Raw genomic sequence first — 15,455 nt, forward strand, 5'->3', positions numbered from 1 at the left:
CTTCTATGTGTTTCAATGAGTTTTGTTTTGTCCACTTTCCTTTTCTTAGGTCCGTTCATTTTTACAGAAGGGTTGATGGGTCAGAGGGTAAAGTGCAAACGTGGAGTAATGAACAAAAAAAACAAAAAAACAACAAGGTTTATTCATTTAATTTTCTCAAGTTCGGCGGGCCTGATTAAAACGTTTAACGGGCCGCATACAATGATAAATTGAGATTTTTTTGTTTGAAAATATCAAAATCTGGATTATCTGTTAAAAAATATCTTTTTTCAATTTAAATTCTTCATTTCAGTCTTTCTTTATAAACTGGATTGAAAATAGTTACCACATTTCTCCAGCAGAGGGTGAAATGTTTTTCTCTGACTCACGTGATGTGGATTTTATGGGAAAATATGGCTCCTGATATAGTCTGCAAAAATTGTAAATATTGAAGAATCGCAATTTCAATCAAATCAGCACCCCAAAAATCGGAATACAATCAAATTGCAAAAATAGCATATCATCCCAGCCCTAGTGAGTTGGCTAAATAACTGCATAAACTCCTAAACTTGGCGTTATTTCACAGATGCAAACATTTGTGTTACCCTGCCCGCTCTTTGATTGAGCTGTGATTGAGTCCTTTGGAAAATTTGGCAGAATATTGATCAGTCAATTCTCTCAATCCACCCTTCTCCACCTTGCTGAACATCTATAGAGTTAAAAGTTGCATAAGCATCCCTCCCTTTGCTTCACAACCCATCCTGTCATTTTCAATAACATCAAACCACCAAAGGAGGACGGTTTGTTCGGCCTCAGGTTGCCTCTGTCTTTGCCTCCAAGTGAAACTCTGAGCAGTGCAACCAGGACACCATCAGAGTGTGTATGTGTGTGTCTACATTGTAGGTGTGTTTATGAGAGTGTGGCTCAGATGCAGGGGACTGATGTGGAGTGTGTGTGATGGGTTTAGGCCTCAATGAAGCATCCATGGTTACATAAAAACTGTTCATCCCTTGTTCAAAAGGGGCTCAAGCACAAAGCAGATAATAAATGTTTTGACCCACAGCTGCTACATAACCAGCAGCTGGTGACAGGGATGAATAGAAGCTGTGAATGACTGATTTATACCCCTGTATTATATTTGCACTTCCAATGCAAATACAGAGGATAAAGGCTTTTGAAACTGAAAGCCAAACAGCTGTTAAGTGGAAAGCAGAGAACAATTATAACAGACTAAATTCACATGGTTTGGAGAGAAATTTGATAAAAGACAGAACATTATTTTAATTTGATGTTTGTGGTATTTCTCCCAGAGGATAAACGTCTGCTACAGATTTATACCAAGGTTGTGTGGGTAACTGTAGCATGAAGACAGTTATCCCATTCGGGAGTAAACACTTCGAATATGGGGTTTACCTCTGATGCCCATGTGAAGGGATAACCATGCAACACAAACTGACAAGCAGAGGGGAAGTCGCAGTAAATATGGCAGCTTATATTTTCCCTTGACACTTCACCAATTTTCTCTTAAAGCTGATGAGAATGTGGAGGGGAAGACTGCTGACTCCAAGGACTTAGCATAGAACTAGACAGTGTCAGACCATCTCGTACTCCACAAGCTAAGCTTCAATGTGTTAGGCCCCGTTTATACAACATTTCACCCGAAAACGCGAAAAACGCAGTGAAAGAAATCTGCATTTACATAGATATGCTGAGGGACTGACATGCTGCAGTATGCATGCCAGGCCTGTAGGTGGCAATATAACAGTATTTTTTTTTTTTTTTTGCTAGCTCTCAGTCGAAGTAGAGGTGGGCTGATCATCCACTGCCCATGGCAATGTGAGGTGCCACAATGTTAGTCTAATGCACATGCGCAGAGCAGAGCATGTTGCTATCATTTCCACTGAAAACTCTGGCTTCCTGTTTATGTGGCAATGATGGCTGCAGTGTTTTAGGAAAATTCCACTCTGGAAGCCAGTTTCAAAAGTTTCTACTTTAACCTGATGAGTGGTTTTCAAACTTTTTTTATTTTTTATTTTTTATTTTGTTTAATAAGGGAGGGGTTGTTTTAATGATGTTTATATTCACTATGGTTGGAACAAAACTGCCTCTTCTCTTACTGACCACTTGACAATATTTACAGCAGACATTTTTTTCTGTTAAATGTAACATAACATAACCTAATGTCAATAATGTAAAGCTACCTGTGCTGTCTGGAAAAAAAATTGAATAAGATGAGAAAAATCTGCCATATTGCTGAAAGGCAACTCTGAATTAATGTAGGAAGTGAAGAAATCCTTACATCACCTTTTGTTAGAGCTAATGAATTTTTGCTGGTATCCAATATGCCAATATTTCACAACTCATTAAGCTGTTTACCAATACTAATATTTTTTTCTGCACACCTGATTGCAGAGATCATCAACTTCTTCTGTATTGGAATAAGCATACAGTATTATGGTGCATACCCCTATCACATTTGTTATATAACAATTATTTCTAGTGCAAAATAAGAAAAATACTTAATGTTAAACACTTAAAACTGCATATTAATTTATGACAGTTGCTTTCACACAAAAAGCAGGTTGGGAATTTAATTAAGTGAGCAGCAGCCCTTAATTTTATCAGTTTATCATATCGACGGATATCAGCATGTTGGTATACCAATACCAATAACACGCTGTTATTACTGTGCATCCCTGCTTTTTGAACAACTTTAAAACATACGTCTTCTTTTGAGACATGGCCACAGTTCCTTTCATCTCTTTCAGTTGCTCAGTAACTCTATATTAATGGAAAGATGATGATTTAGCAGCCTGTATGTTTAAATGACTTTGGATTACAGCAGTGCAGCAACATTTGAACTTGCAACCCGAAGCAGGATGTCAGAGGTAAATACCCTCCATATTAACAATGTGGACTTCTTCATTCTTCATATGCGTGCGGATATGAAGTCTATGATCCTATGTCAGCTAACTCACATAGTGGATTACTGTCAAACCAGAGAAAAGTATTCTGGAGCACTAGACAAGGCAGAGCTCACCAACACACCACTCGAAGAAAGTACACAGAGTGCAGACAGGCCATAATCTGGATGGTGTCATCCTGACCCGGAGCGGGGAACACGTCCAAATATAGTTTCAAATCTGATTTGGAGAGGAAAAGGACGCAGGAAATTTTATTCATAATGGGTAATTATGTAATTGACATGACTCAGAGCAGTGTTTCAGACTTAAATCAGAGAGGCGTTTTAAGACAAACCTTTGCTTGTATTAGATATCATGATTATCACGCTTCTTTATGCATGTCCAAAGAATTACCCATAAAAATACAACATACAAAAACTGCTTTTATAGTGAGTTGGAAAAATTACTTTTAGGTTTTATTTGGGGGGCTTTTCTTCAACAGCTTGTTGCACCCTAAAAACAGGTTTACAGAAACAACATTTTTGCTGCCAGGAAAAAGCAATACATCTCATATTTGGACATTGCCTTTTCGTCCAGTGCACACACTGCCACCAGCTTTAGGTCAACTCCTGTTATGTGTAAACAGAAGAGAAAAAAAAATAAATGCAGGGAGGCAAAAGCTGTTGTCAAAGCAGAGCTCACCTATGTTTACTCTCTATGCTGGCAAAAAGCAGGGAAACAGCATTGAGCTCTGAACAAACTGCTGGTGACACCAGTGCAGAGCAAAGCACGAGTGGACAGTGTCAGACAAATAACAAATGTCACCCTGCAGTTGGCATCAGGTGGAACATGGGTGAAGAGACCTAAACCATTTTCTTAGAATAGGTGGTACTTGTAGTTCTGTTGAGGTGGCCATATTTGGGATTTCACTGGGTTTAATGAATCGTAATGATTTTGCATTTTTACATTCAAGTCTGCCCTTTTTCTACCAGGTTGCAGAGTCTGACTTTGGATTTTGCAGCTCTTTAAATAATGACTGTTATCCACAGATAGAGGAAAAGCATCTGTGAGGCTTTACTGTACAACATGCAATAGATTTTTTATTAGAAAACCACTTCTGTGTCACTGTCACAGCTGCTCTAACAGTTGCTTTTCTCAGGCAGTGTGGCTCCAGCAAAGCCCACCACTCACACACACACATGCACACAGTTGCAACAATCAATTCTGAATGCACTCTGGGCTCTAAAACAAGTGTGTACATCAGCAGGAAAAATAATTGAATCCAAAAATAACTTCTTGCTCCCTCCTCCTCCTACTGCTGCTGCAATCACTGATGAAAGCACTTAAATAAGTACAAGTAGGAACACAGGGGGCTGAGGGGAGAGGAGGAGGTGAGCTGGTGACTGGGATTAAAACACTTAAAACAGATACACATAAACATATTTAACAGACGCACACACATGTAGCAGCTTGAGGCTTCACAAGGGAAAGAAGTAATCAGAGAGGAGGACCTTCAGGGAGGTTCTGCTGACCCTGACATTCAGAAAACTGATGCCTGAAGGAGACACTGTGTGGTAGATTTTTAACAAAGAGGAGGGCCAAGAGGGCAGACGTTCACCGGGGAACATGTCTGCCTCAACCATTGCTAGTTACGGCCCAAACGCATCTCACCTCCAGGTTAGTCTGACATGCTTTTAAGATGCTTTGAATAAAAAAGCTTTTAGTCTGAATGTAAAGTGATTGAAGAAAGGAGTCTCAAAGTTTTTCTAAGCAAGGTTTCATCACCTTTAGCTTGGAGATAAGTCTTAACACGCTGCATACCTGAAAAATCTTAAGGCCATAACAGACACAGCGTTTTACACACCTTTTTTTCAGACCCAGAGGTAGGGATGCATGCCTGTTTATCTTCTAACTGGACTGGCCCATCAAGTCAACAATGTTAACACTGCCCTCCTCTGGTAGAAGCACAAACTGCAGTGCTTCAAGCAGCCACTCCAGTGACTTTTGTGGTGTACAAAATGCTCTAGTGTGGAATCAAAGCAACATAACATGCAGAGTGCAGTGTTTGATCATTAAGCCAACCAAACATGCACAAACCGCAACCCTGTAACAGAAAGAATGCCAGCAACTTAAAGTGTTGGAGCCAAGTGTTGGATATGGCACTCAGATAAATAGAAAAAACAAAACTATTTTTTGCAGGGCTAGTTTTACAAAAACAGTCAAAGATGCGTTTCGAATTGATGCAATCCATGCAAGTCACTGAGAGTAAGTCAGGTTCAAAATGCCGAAGGAGATACACGTAAATAAAGCAGCCACTTGTCTCAGCATTATACTGACCTATAAGACTCGCAGTGACACACATGCACACACACACACACGTACCCATGTACAACAATACCTGTGCTTGATTGCTGCACCAATCAGGGCTGATTAGCTTTGACCTTTCCAGAAGCAATTTTTCATCAAATTTAAAGTAATTCACCACTTCCAAACTTCTATTAAGAGTCCTTCAGCTGGATTCATCTTCCCTGACATCACACACACACTTGAGTAAAAGGACAATCAGGACTGATTAGCAAGGTAGGATGAAGGGAGTATGAATCAGACATGAATGGACCACTGGCTGAGCTGCAAGAGCTGGACACTCACTTGTTTTGTGTGATTCTATGTATGAGTGTTTATGCTATGCATGTGTGTTATTTGAAACTGAAACAGTACCGGTCGCTGAGGGAAAGCGTGTGTTTGTGCATGAGCACGACCATGTCCAAAAGCATGAAGCATAAATAATGGAATAAGGCAGAGTCATCTTGAGCGGGCTGAATGTAACATGACAGATCAGTCACTGATGCAGAGAAAAATTCCAACAGGAGGATAAGACATGCACAGTGCGAGTAGAAAAAACTTGCAATCTGTAAAAAATAACTATTTCTCATGTAATTAACATTTAAACCATTTAATGAATCTTGATTCCTCCTTAAGATTGAAAGGTATGAACCGATTGCTATAAAGAGATCTCATGTCCAGAGCAGTTTGGTGTTGCAGTCAAAAAAGGCAATGAGAACTCAATGAAACAGATATGACATTTTGGGATCATGGCTAAATCCCGAACCTCTTAACTTAGTCTCAAGATTTACACACACACACACACACACACACACACACACACACACACACACACACACACACACACACACACACACACACACACACACAGAAAAATCTGTGTGGTTTGGTACTTTGTTTTTGTTTTTTTTTCTGTGGAGAGTAATTCAATTCCACAAAAGAGTACATGTTCTGTTTTGGACTTTAAAGCTGTGTTACAACGGAAGGCTTTGTTTCCTGCCACTTTAATTTAAAGTCTCCACTCACCACTCAGGATCTACAGGAGTGATGTCTATCCTTGGAGGGGCTCCAAATGGCAAAGACGTTGGCCTGGCTATGATGTCATCATCAGGCGTCCGTGACCTCTCGCCCTGGCGCCACGACAACGGTGGGAGCTGCAGGTTGCCAGAAAAGCGTCGTCTGCCACGGCGCAGGTCGACGCCCAGCGTGCATGACGGGGATGTGAAAGACTCGCTGAGGCAGCAGTCTGGAGGCTCTTTGCAGTCCTGAGGAGAGACACAAATGAAAGGAAGTGTGTGTTTTTAATATCCGTTTGGAGTCAAGGGAAGTGAAGTGGGAAATTAAACTCAAAATTAAATCAGAGGGCCTCAGATTTAAAACCAGCTTTAACTCCTTTCAACCTGCATTCTGCATGTTTAAGTGACAGCACAGTCCTGGAAAGTATCATCAGTTATGGCATGGTGGCTCGGTATGTTAGAGTCATGAGAGTGATCAGGAGGACGAAACAAGGATCTGTTTTCAGACCTGCATGTGAAATCACATATTAACCACTTAATATCCTGAATATTAACTATTTCTATCAGGCAGATGCTAAGGTGTCAGTTGCATGAGAGCAAAACATCTGTTCTGGGTATTTCTTCTAACCTCAACATCAATGCTGAACAACCAGCCAGATAAACCTGACCCCTGAGGATCCACTGCATGCACGATTTCCATGATTTCTGTCTTGCTGCTTAAAGTCCTGTTTGTTCTCTCTTGTTCTTAAATCCCTTCACTGGTTCCCTGATGCATTGGTATTTGAATGAGTAATAGTAGCAGTAGTAGTACTCCAGAACATATGAGTCTTCCTTGAATTTGAAGTCAGTAAAGATTCTGCCACTAAGGGGCGCCAGAGGCTGGATTCTGACTCGACAACAGGTCAAGCATTAATTCACATCACTATCTGAGGTAAAAAACGAAACTTGACACATCTTGTCACTTTTTCAGACACACAGTCTCAGATGATTCTATGTATACAAAAGTAAAATCCAACAAAAATCAAAAAGTGAAGTTTTGTGAAAATATGAAGGAAAACTGAAGTTACTGAACCAGCAAATGTCACATTTTAAGGAAAAACCCAAAGGTTTCAAAAGGAAGATGTAAGAAACAACATTAGGGGTAATGTTATATGTCAAAACAAAACTTACTTAAGGTCGATAAATCAAACATCCTAAGTCAAAATGGTTTCAAACAGGTGGGATTATGGGAGAAAATCCATCAAAAACACAGGAAAGCACTAATCAAAACACAAGTGTGACAATAAGGCACAAGTGAAACACATGAGGAGCAATTAAAGTGGAGGGAAACACAGGAGGTGAAGCAAGACCTGACACTCTTGGAGAAATTACTACAAAATTAAACCGGTAACGCTAGAAACATGTAACAACAAACAAATAAGGTTTGAATGAAAAACAAGTCTCGCTTGTGACAGAAGGGAAACAACATAAACATGTCATGAAAAAGTTATTTAATGCTAAAACAAGACTGGAAATGAACAAGATGTTTACAGTACAGAGTACAGAATACAGTATAACAGCAGGAAACACATTCTCAGCCTCCACTTTTTCCTTCCGCCTCATTTAACGCCTTAATTTGTCTTATTAGCCCCATGTGGTCTGCAACAAACTGATTGCAGAGCACAAATAACTGTGTTTACTTCTTAGCTGCATAGTCACTTTAACACTGAAGTCTGAGGGCTGTGATAAATGTTGAGTGTTTCTCATTGCTTTAAAAAATCCTTTACTCAACCTTTATGCTTTCTCAACATGAAGTCAAAGCTTTCTTCTTTTTTTCTCTGTATCAGTCAACAAAAAAATGTATTTCCTTTAAGGCTATCTAGTATTCATTTGTCCACACTTGTATCAGACAAGTTTTTTTTTGTTTTCAACTTTCAGTCACTCATTACAGGAGTTAAAATAACCAAAGCTAAAAATAGCCATTATCATCATTACATCAATGTGTACTGTATCATTCACTAAAAGTTACTCTTCAGGTCTATCTGTACTATTTGAAGTGATAACCATAGCTTTAATGCAGAGATAATCAGAGGTAAATTTCTTTGTTTTTTCCGCAAACAGGAAATTAACCGACTACTTTCAAAGTAGACTCTGGACCTGCTTGAGCAACATGACAAATTTACACTGTTATATATTTTTAGAACTGGGTTGATTTTATTATAACACCTTCTTGCAGAAAGAAACAGAGCTGCGAAAAATGTGCACCCCAGTGATAACATTTTCTATCAGTCTATAATGATGTGAAATAGGTGTAGATGAATACTGAACACTGGAATGTAGAGGTTTCTTACTGTTTTTATGCCTTTCCTCTGTTTTAAAGGTCCCATATTATGCTTCTTTTCTGCAGTTTAATACGGATCATTGATGTCTTCATAAAATGGTAGTCACATGTTTTGGTCCAAAAAGCCAATAAATCAAGCACAGCAGCATTGTTTCCAGGCTCTCATAGCCCCTCTGTTCAGAACGCTCTGATTTAGTAGGTGTGACCTTCATATGTAAATAAGCCACCGCTGATACCGCCCCGCTCTTCAGCGTCACTGAGAGCAGTGCCACGAGCTCCGAGTGCACAATGTTACAGGCTAAAACAACTGGCTAACCGCAGCTAAAGTTAGCATCCTGAAGCTAACACGGAAAGGGGGGTGTCTGCTCTGGTGGACCAATCAGGTCAGACTTGCTCCTGATTGGTCAAAAAAGGGAATCGCTGATGTCGGCAAATCCCCAAATTCCAAACAGCTCGCTTTAGGTCAGGATTTTATTTTCACATGCACTACTAAGTACAGGTTTTGTCATTTAATTAATTGTGGGCTGGGAGGAAAGCCAAAGACCCACAGATTTCACTAAAAGACTAAATAAAATGATTTTTGTACAATAAGGGACCTTTTAGTATTTCACATCTTTACCTGTATGTCAAACTTTTCACTTTAAAGTCATTTTTATCTCATTCTTCTCAAGCTCCTCTCCCCTTCCTGAACTAGCTCTCAGTAGCCTTCAAACTGACCCCACCAGTGGAAGAGAGCTGGGGCATCCTGACTGGTCAGCTTGAGTGCATGCATGGCCAATTTACCAATAGTCTCTCTTATGTTAACTAGCTGTTTTTGTTTTTGTTTTTTTTTTTAAGCAAAATGAGTTATCTTATTACTGCATTTGTATGTTATTGGTTCTGGTGTGGCTTCAATCAGCCTAACCTACATACCTTTAAACTTAAGTACTTCAATTGTAGAGTACAAATGCTTGGGTCACCTCCCAAGAAGCCTGGTTCAAAGTATTTTTTAGTACTCAGTATTAAGAGTGTGGACTCTTCGGACTGTAAATAATTATATGCCTGACATCAGACTTGTTTTTTTTATCCAGGTCATGCACTGTTCAAGTCTAGTCAAAGTCCACATTTGTGCTGCGGGAAGAAATCAGCTACCAAATCACTTCTTCTGCTTCTGTTTCTAAGTCTAATATACCTTCTGGGTCTCCAATAGTGAAAGTTCTCCTTCCAGTAAACACAGCCTCCCACTCACAGTCCCACAACAGCTCTCCTTGGCTTTTTGCCTTCCCCCGCCTACTCACGGCTTCTGTGCATTATCAAACCATCTTCACAAAGCCAGCCACCGTGATGGAAGCATTATGACCTCAATTTTATTCTCACTTTATACAGCATGAGTTTCTGTGACAAAGTGAAGATGACTTTTAGCAGCGTGGGTGCTTCTTTTCCCTCTGAGCCTCCAAAAAAATCCAACAAGTTTTCAACATTTAATTTACACAAATGGCTGAAAGAAGATGCTGAGCATGTTGGTGGGACCAGATAGAAAAGCATTTCACAACTTGATGTTCAGGCAGACATCCACTGCAGATTTATACTTAAAGAGCATTTAAGCAGATGTTTGTGAACCAGGACTATATAGAAAGTATTTCACAGTGACAACTCGTCCTCATTATCTGACATCCCGAAAACTTCACTAAGCTTTTTGGTGACTTTTAATGATTAAGATTTGTCCTCGCAAGTGTCGCTGTTAGGAATGCATCGATACTGATCCTGGTATCAGGTATCGATGTATCAGTGCCTCTCAAAGCTGGATCAGTATCGGTGGGAAAGTGCTGATCCAGGCAACCAGCTAGCTCTATGCCTTTTTTGTGCCGGCACTCTTGGCTACTTGATTTGATGCACTTTCTTTGCTTTTTTGCACCATTACCAGTCTACAGGTTATAAATGTTAACAATTAAATAGAATTTCTGTACATTCTGAGGCAAACATTTACATTTAAACATTTATTTATAGTGTAAATAAATATTAACTTCACCAATTTCTGTTTTTTGTTTTTTTTTTGCCTTTTACCCAAAACATTACCAGTCTTATCCCCCAGTAGGGCATGCAGGTTGTTACTTAACACTGGTATCGGCTCGGTATCGGTTGATACCCAAAGCCCAGATATCGGAATCAGTATCCGACCCATAAAAGTTGGATTGGTGTATTGCCCAGTTTAGTTCCAAACAAAACACCCTGCTCAGTGCTTGAGATATCAGTCCAGTGTTTTGTATCCATTCTTGTAAATGTGAACCACTCTATTACATTAATGTTGGATTGATGGAAGGTGACGTCTTTCCACACAATAATGTGTTAGAACTTGCCAAGCTAAATTTGTCTTATGTTTTGCTATTCGATCACTGTAAAGGGTGTTTTGAAGTACAACAAAAAGTTGGGTGTTGTCGAGCCGATTTATCATGGCAGACCTCACAAATGCTAATTTTTATACTATTTTAGCACGTACATGCGATGGATTTCAATTAATGAATGAATAATTTTGCATGACAATTTCATTGTGCTCAAACAATGGGGGAATATTCATAAGCTATGAAAATTTGAAAATTTCATTGAGTCAAAATCAGGGAGCTATATAAAAGTGATTTCTGTGCAGATTTGTACCAAATGAGAAAAAGTGTAACCCACGTAAAAGAAGACGTATAAAGGTTGGTTAGATTAGCTTATTTAGCAAATTGTTTAAATAGCTTTTTATAATAAACAAAATATCCCCATTTTGTCAATTTCAAGGAATGACTTTGTTAAAATATGTTTAATGTTGAAACAATACTCAGTCTGAATTAGATTTCCATTCTTCTTCAGCTAAGACTTTGCTAACATTGTGTCAAGCCCTCCTGTGGCCAACTTGGGAAAACACTTATTTAGAGACCACACCAAACTAAACTTTGGATCCATAACTTTTCTTTTAAGGCTTGTTTTTATGAATTTCTTTGATGTTTTTGATAAACAAATGACTGTGAATTATTTTTGTTTCAAAGTTGGTTTTATTAAATGACCTTGATTTAAATTGCAGTTAAAAAAAATGTTATCCTTTGACAAAAAAATCAATACGTCTGTCTCAATCCTCATCCTGATGATGAGGAAGAAATTACAGCTATGAAACTGCTGTTCAGACGACGATAAATAAACACATGGAGACCTCTGAAAGAAAGACAAAGAGAAAGAGAGAAGTGCTGCTTCCTGATGCTAATAGATATTTGAGATATAGAGACTTAAAGGGAAGAAAGAAGACCACATTTCTATAAATGCTCAGGGAAGAGATGTTGAAGTGGAAAGGCAAGGACAGAGAGAGATACCTGAGAAAGTAAACTGCAGAGAAAAAATGATAGAAAAGGTTGGTGATTCAGGATGAGAAACTTGAGGGCTGCATTCAGGGGCACCAAACATAAACACTCTGTAACATGTGAGTCATGACCTCATGTAGCAGAGAAAAGTGTGACTCTGAAGCACATAATGATTGAAAAAAATGAGTTTGGAGATAAACTCTTAGAAGTGACTCATTTCCCTTTTAGAAGAAGTCTAGACCTATTCAACTGGCTTTAACTCATTGCACTGAGGATGTGATCAAACTCTCAGGTCTCGATTTAAGTATGACTAGGGAGAGGACATGACTATCACTTGCTTATTCATTTACTTACTTTCATTTACTTGATTCAGTTCCTCCTCCATCTAAAGGTTCAAAGTGTCAATTCACTCATCTTGTATGTACTGCTAAAAGTGGAAAAATAACTCAGTTTTTAATGACTCATGCTGGGGGACATATGACGCTGTATCTGATCCCTTGCTCCAGCCTTTACCGCCCCGAGTGTTTCACTGAGGCTTTGTTACCTTGACCCTGACGCCACTTGACCAGTTTTTCTTCCTTAGACCACTTTTGGTTGGTTTGGACCATAGCAGACCAGGAAACTCTTTTGGTCCGAGTCAAAGGCACTCAATTCCCTACGGCTGTGTTATGCTTTCTACCCAATCGTGACGCACATAAATGAGACGCACAAGATCCACACAAGAGAAGACAAGGTTTTTATGTTTTTTAACACCCCACAATGCATCCGTTAGTGTCCATTGCCAAACTGCAGGGGGTGTATAACAAACGTACGTCTACCAGAGTACTAACCGAGAGTCGTTTTACTTTGTTTACAACATATTTACAGGTATATCCAGGAGATTTTCCAGTTTCAGTTTAGATTCTGCTTCTCTGCCAAGAGTGGCCACAATTTCACGACATGAACTAATTACCACTTGGTTATCACAGTGATGTCTGTGTGAACAGCCATACAGATGCCTGTCTTTCTGCACTTCGACCACTAGGAGATCCTGTTCTTCCGCCATCTTTTCCGTGCGTCTTCATCTGGCAGTTTAGAAATTTTCAAGTGTGCAAGGCGTGGAAATTTCCAGCGAGAAAAGGATCACACGAGGGGCTGTAGGTGCGAAAATGACATCATTCGTCAACACGAAGCTGCACGACCCTGCGGACGGGTCAAGCATGAATCAGCCTTTAAGCTCGTCCAACACTTTACTTTTGGAACAAAATGTTCTTTCATAGCCAAACATCCCATCCACTGACAGCCAGGGCCACAAAAAAAAAAAAATAACATGTGGAGACTACGTCCATATTTATAATCTATAAAATATGGACGTAAGTTTTTTTAAACCTTGCTGTAAATAGGCTTTTAAGTGCTGTAAAAGTCTGTTTTTCTCTGCTAGGATTGTACAGGGTTTCAAGTCTTTCTGCAGTCAGCCTTGCGCAGAAACTCTATGAATAGCAACTTTTAGCACTTCCTCATAGGCTTCATTTTTCTAAACCAGATGTTAGCCCTTGGTTAAAAGACAAAACCCTGAAACAAGGTTCTTTTACTTTATTTTGATACAGTTGGGTTATTGTTGTCAAAACAGTTCTAAATTTGACCATAAAATAAAATCAAATATTAAAAAGGGATATTTTCCCACTAGTATATAAATCCTCAAGGCCATATTCTTGTCTGTCTTTATAAACAATGTATGGATACCTAAATAATACACATCACAAAAGACAAATGAATCTGGCAGTGAGATCTGACAGTGTGCATTGCACAAAATGAGTTGCATTCGCTGCAAAGCCTTTTCTCATTCCTCCCACATATGCTACCTTCTATCCTTAAATGACCTTCAGCTGCTGGTATATGTATTCATACAACAGGTGTGTGCCTGTGTGCGTGCACGCGTGTGTTTCTATTGGACTGGATGGGTCAGGTGCAGAAGTCCATTAGCCCCATAGCAGCACAACCCCTGTGGCCTTTTAGTCTTCCTGGGACCACCGAGGGGTGTGAGTGTGTGGCATTCTCATTACTATTTCACACACATACATTCTTACCCACACATCATACTAATGACGTGTCTTCACCCCCTTAAGCTCTTCATACACAAACCAAAACATAGTGCAGCCAGGTCATGGAGTCTCAGCTGCTGGATGAGATTAATATATAGATGATAATGTACCTTTACTGCCTGTCAACACAAAATTTATCACCCACCACTACAACAACACATATCTGTCACAGGCTTTAGAGACTGGGCAAACAACAGCCTCGGTGTTTTGTTGAAAAGTGACCTTATGCAATCTTTATCTGCTGTTTGATTTATTGCAGCCCTAAAGAAAACAAACAGCAGAGGTTAAATTGGTCTGTGATAAAGAAAGAAATACAGCAGGAGAGTATGACGTCTTTTTACAATGGCAGAAGTCCTTGGGAGGACACTTACCTTTTAATGTTTGATGTTTGTGCCATGGTTGACCAAACTGAACTGAGACTATAAGACCATCATCTTGTTTAATAATATATAATATGTAATAATAATACCGCCTGGTTGTCATGACTACTGGTGAAATCAACCCTCCAGATAGCACAGAAATTTTAATTTACTTTTTTGTAATGCTTTTACCAAGCAGCAACCTCTTACTGTGAGAAATGAAGCTGATGTGGAGGTGCTAGAAGCTGTAGATTTTTAGAGCTTCAATACACATGTGTACTGCCTGGTTTAAAAATCATTTTGGGTCTAAAAAGCTAATTAAAAATTAGCATTAAAATCACTGTTGTAGGCTCACATTAGCTGTATAGCACAACAGAAAAAATCTGCAAGAAGTCGATTTTCCTGAACGCTGGAGAGGGTCTGCGTCAAGCTGAATGAAATATGACAAGCTGTACAGGAAGTGAAATGCCAGGTGGCATGAAGATCCATTTTTTTTTTTTAAATGAAATCAGTTTACTAACAATTGTAATCTGACTCTTTTTTTTTACCACACACTCACGCTAGTAGGAAATGTAAACATTACATCACACCCAGTGACATGGAGTCACAGAAGTGAGCAGCACAGCACCTCTTCACACATTTGAACAACAACAATGGCAAATACGTTTATTGTTTACATATACTTCCTATATATGGGGCCTGTTTTTCGCAAAGTCTAGACAAAAATATGAATCCACGTGAGCTTCTACCCTCGCGAGTACTGTTTCCACACCCAGCACCGGAGCCAGCCACAACCTCTATCTGGAGCTGTTGTGGTGGCAGCTTGCGGAAAATCTGCACCGAAACTGGACTGCAACCATTCTGGAGCCAATGTGAGCGCAGCGTAATAGTCTGTTAAGAGGCTAAAGTCCCTCCTTTTTTCTTAATTAAACGCAAACAAAGCTAGTTCGAGTTAAGCCTTTCCAATGTGGCTCAAGCCTGCAATTGACTCCAAAACTTTATATCAGAAACAAATGGGTGACATCATGGAGACAACTACATCCATATTATAAAGTCTATGGTCAGCGCATAGACTCTGAGGATATGTTGGCTTCTCTTTTGTTAAATAGGCTGCCCTCCCTTTATTTTCACATGTAGACTTCG

At 39.4% G+C, this 15,455-nt stretch overlaps 1 protein-coding gene across 1 annotated transcript in view; it reads right to left on the reverse strand.

Annotated features, from left to right (window-relative positions):
- Positions 1 to 15,455, reverse strand: part of pde4ba (phosphodiesterase 4B, cAMP-specific a) — a 202,426-nt gene that overhangs the window by 144,707 nt on the left and 42,264 nt on the right. Inside the window, exon 3 of the mRNA XM_074667605.1 lies at positions 6,252 to 6,490. Within this exon, the coding sequence (XP_074523706.1) occupies positions 6,252 to 6,490 (239 nt within the window). The remainder of the gene's footprint in view (positions 1 to 6,251; positions 6,491 to 15,455) is intronic.

The sequence above is a fragment of the Halichoeres trimaculatus genome, unplaced genomic scaffold, assembly GCF_033239565.1.
Source record: "Halichoeres trimaculatus isolate MK-OKI-2021-1 unplaced genomic scaffold, fHalTri1.1 fHalTri1_scaffold_4, whole genome shotgun sequence".
Taxonomy (NCBI): domain Eukaryota; kingdom Metazoa; phylum Chordata; class Actinopteri; order Labriformes; family Labridae; genus Halichoeres; species Halichoeres trimaculatus.